Here is a 2,113-nt window from a genome sequence, read left to right as displayed (position 1 = left end):
GTTTAAAAAAAAAAAAAAAAAAAACAGAACAAGTTTTCTCTATGAATTTTTCAAATTATTCCTTACTATATTGAAAGCTAAAACAAGATGAAACTGCATAAGAAGCCATGCCAAACTCAATCACATAGTTCTCTTGTGCTTGATTCTATTTATTATCTTAAAAATACAAAAACCATAAAAAATGTTTTCCTTATTAATGCTAATGATGGATTTTTTTGTCTTCTTCCCTTATCAGATCTCCAACTTTGTGATTGGACTGTATTTCCTAAGTGTTGTAAACAATTTTGGAATCACCAGTGTGTACTTGGGGTTCTCAACTGTGTGTATTCTTGCTGTATTGTACGTATCTGGTAATGTTGTGGAAACAAAGGGTCGTTCATTAGAAGAAATAGAACGTGCTCTTAGCCCTGCATCTTAATAACATCCTTATCAAATGCATATGCATAATCCTAAGTGGTAAGTACTGTGACTTTGACTTTAGATGCGGTTATTGTATCTATCTTATGTTGAGTTAACTTTGAAATATAATCTATAGTTAAATATGGCATAATTCTGTATTTATTAATTATTATATGGAGCACAAATGATAGGAAAAAAGGCTAGAAAGAATTTTCAATTAAGTTCCTATATTTGTTTTCTTTTCAATTAGGTCCCTATATTATATCAGATTTTGTAACTAAGCTCCTGTGACAAAAATATTGAAATTAACGAAATATTCTATTAAACTATATAGATTATTTAGTTAAGTATTAGGCATATTCGTTTTGTTTAATGGAATATTCCGTCAATTTTAGCGTTTTTGTCATATTAGGAACTTAATTACAAAATCTGAAATGGTATAGGGACTCAATTGAAAAAAAAAAGTATAGAGACCTAATTGAAAATTCGGTGAAATTATAGGAACCGACAAAATAATTAAACCTTAAAAGTATAATGCTAAAGAAATTTTTTTTTGGCTAACGTTAGCTAATTTTTATAAAATTTGTTTATCTTAAATTCTAGACCTTAGATTATAAATCTTTAATCTTAAATAATAAATTGTAAACCTAAATCGTAAAATTGACTAACTAAGAAAAGACGTAAGACTTTATCTAGACTTTATATTTATACTGAATGTAAAACATAGACAAATTAAGAAAAGACGTAAGACTTTAGCTTGATTCACGTCAAACTTACCATAATTTTTAGATATTTCTAAGACAAATCAAAATGGAAAAAATAAATAATATTATTGACTTGATGTCTATAATTTCTTCGTCTTAAAATCATGTATATATATGCCAACAATTCGAGTCCAATAATTTAATCCTCACAACTGATTATGAAATTTTAGTATTGAAGAAAATCTATTGATTTTTCTGGTTGATCTCTCTCAATAATTATCACATGGAGCGAAACCCACCATATCATTTTCTCTTCATTATACTTGGCATATCACTAGCAACAATGGCACCATTATTCTTCTACACCTTATACTTCAATTCACAACACTTTATTATATATCCCATGACACTTCCAATATTATTCACAACATTTATGTCATCACCACCTTCATTAGAATTACCAACAAATTATTCACAACCGTTAGATGTAACTACATCACATAATTTCACCAAAGTGTGTGATTTGAATACACCAACAATCATGCACAACATGGACGATGAAGAGTTGTTCCTCAAAGCAAGTATGGTCCAAGGAATCCAAGATTATTTTCCTAAGAACAAAGCTAATATTGTTCCAAAGGTGGCATTCATGTTCTTGGTGAAAGGTGCATTGCCATTAGCACCATTGTGGGAGAGATTCTTCAAAGGACACAAAGGGTTCTACTCCATTTACTTGCATCAACATCCTTCTTTCAATGAAACCTTGCCTCCGGATTCTGTTTTCTTTGGAAGAAAATTCCCTAGCAAGGTTAGTTTTATTTTTTTAATATTTGCATGCATTAAATTATAGAGGAACAATGGGTTTTTTTTTTAACAATGTAAATAATAAGTAAAAAAAATTAATTTTAAATTAATTAAATATAATTTTAGTTAGTGAATCTGAAATGCAGCCTATTATTCACGTTATTCGCATCTTTTATTGTTCACCTAACTACTATTGTTTAATTGTT

General features: G+C 28.7%; 1 protein-coding gene across 3 annotated transcripts in view; it reads left to right on the top strand.

The window, feature by feature from the left end:
• LOC107629467 (plastidic glucose transporter 4-like) overlaps nt 1-2,113 on the top strand; it is a 4,881-nt gene that overhangs the window by 1,358 nt on the left and 1,410 nt on the right. For 2 of the 3 annotated variants that reach the window (XM_021117654.1, XM_021117655.1), the window contains one exon: nt 236-1,911. In XM_021117654.1, coding sequence (XP_020973313.1) covers nt 1,387-1,911 — 525 coding nt within the window. In that variant the 5' untranslated portion in view covers nt 236-1,386. Of the gene's footprint in view, nt 1-235; nt 1,912-2,113 lie in introns of those variants that run through there. The other variant, XM_021117656.1, reaches the window with a different exon arrangement.

This window comes from Arachis ipaensis, chromosome B03, assembly GCF_000816755.2.
Source record: "Arachis ipaensis cultivar K30076 chromosome B03, Araip1.1, whole genome shotgun sequence".
NCBI classification, from domain to species: Eukaryota; Viridiplantae; Streptophyta; class Magnoliopsida; order Fabales; family Fabaceae; genus Arachis; species Arachis ipaensis.
Note: the sequence above shows the minus strand (reverse complement) of the source record. Positions and strands in the feature narration are given on the sequence as shown.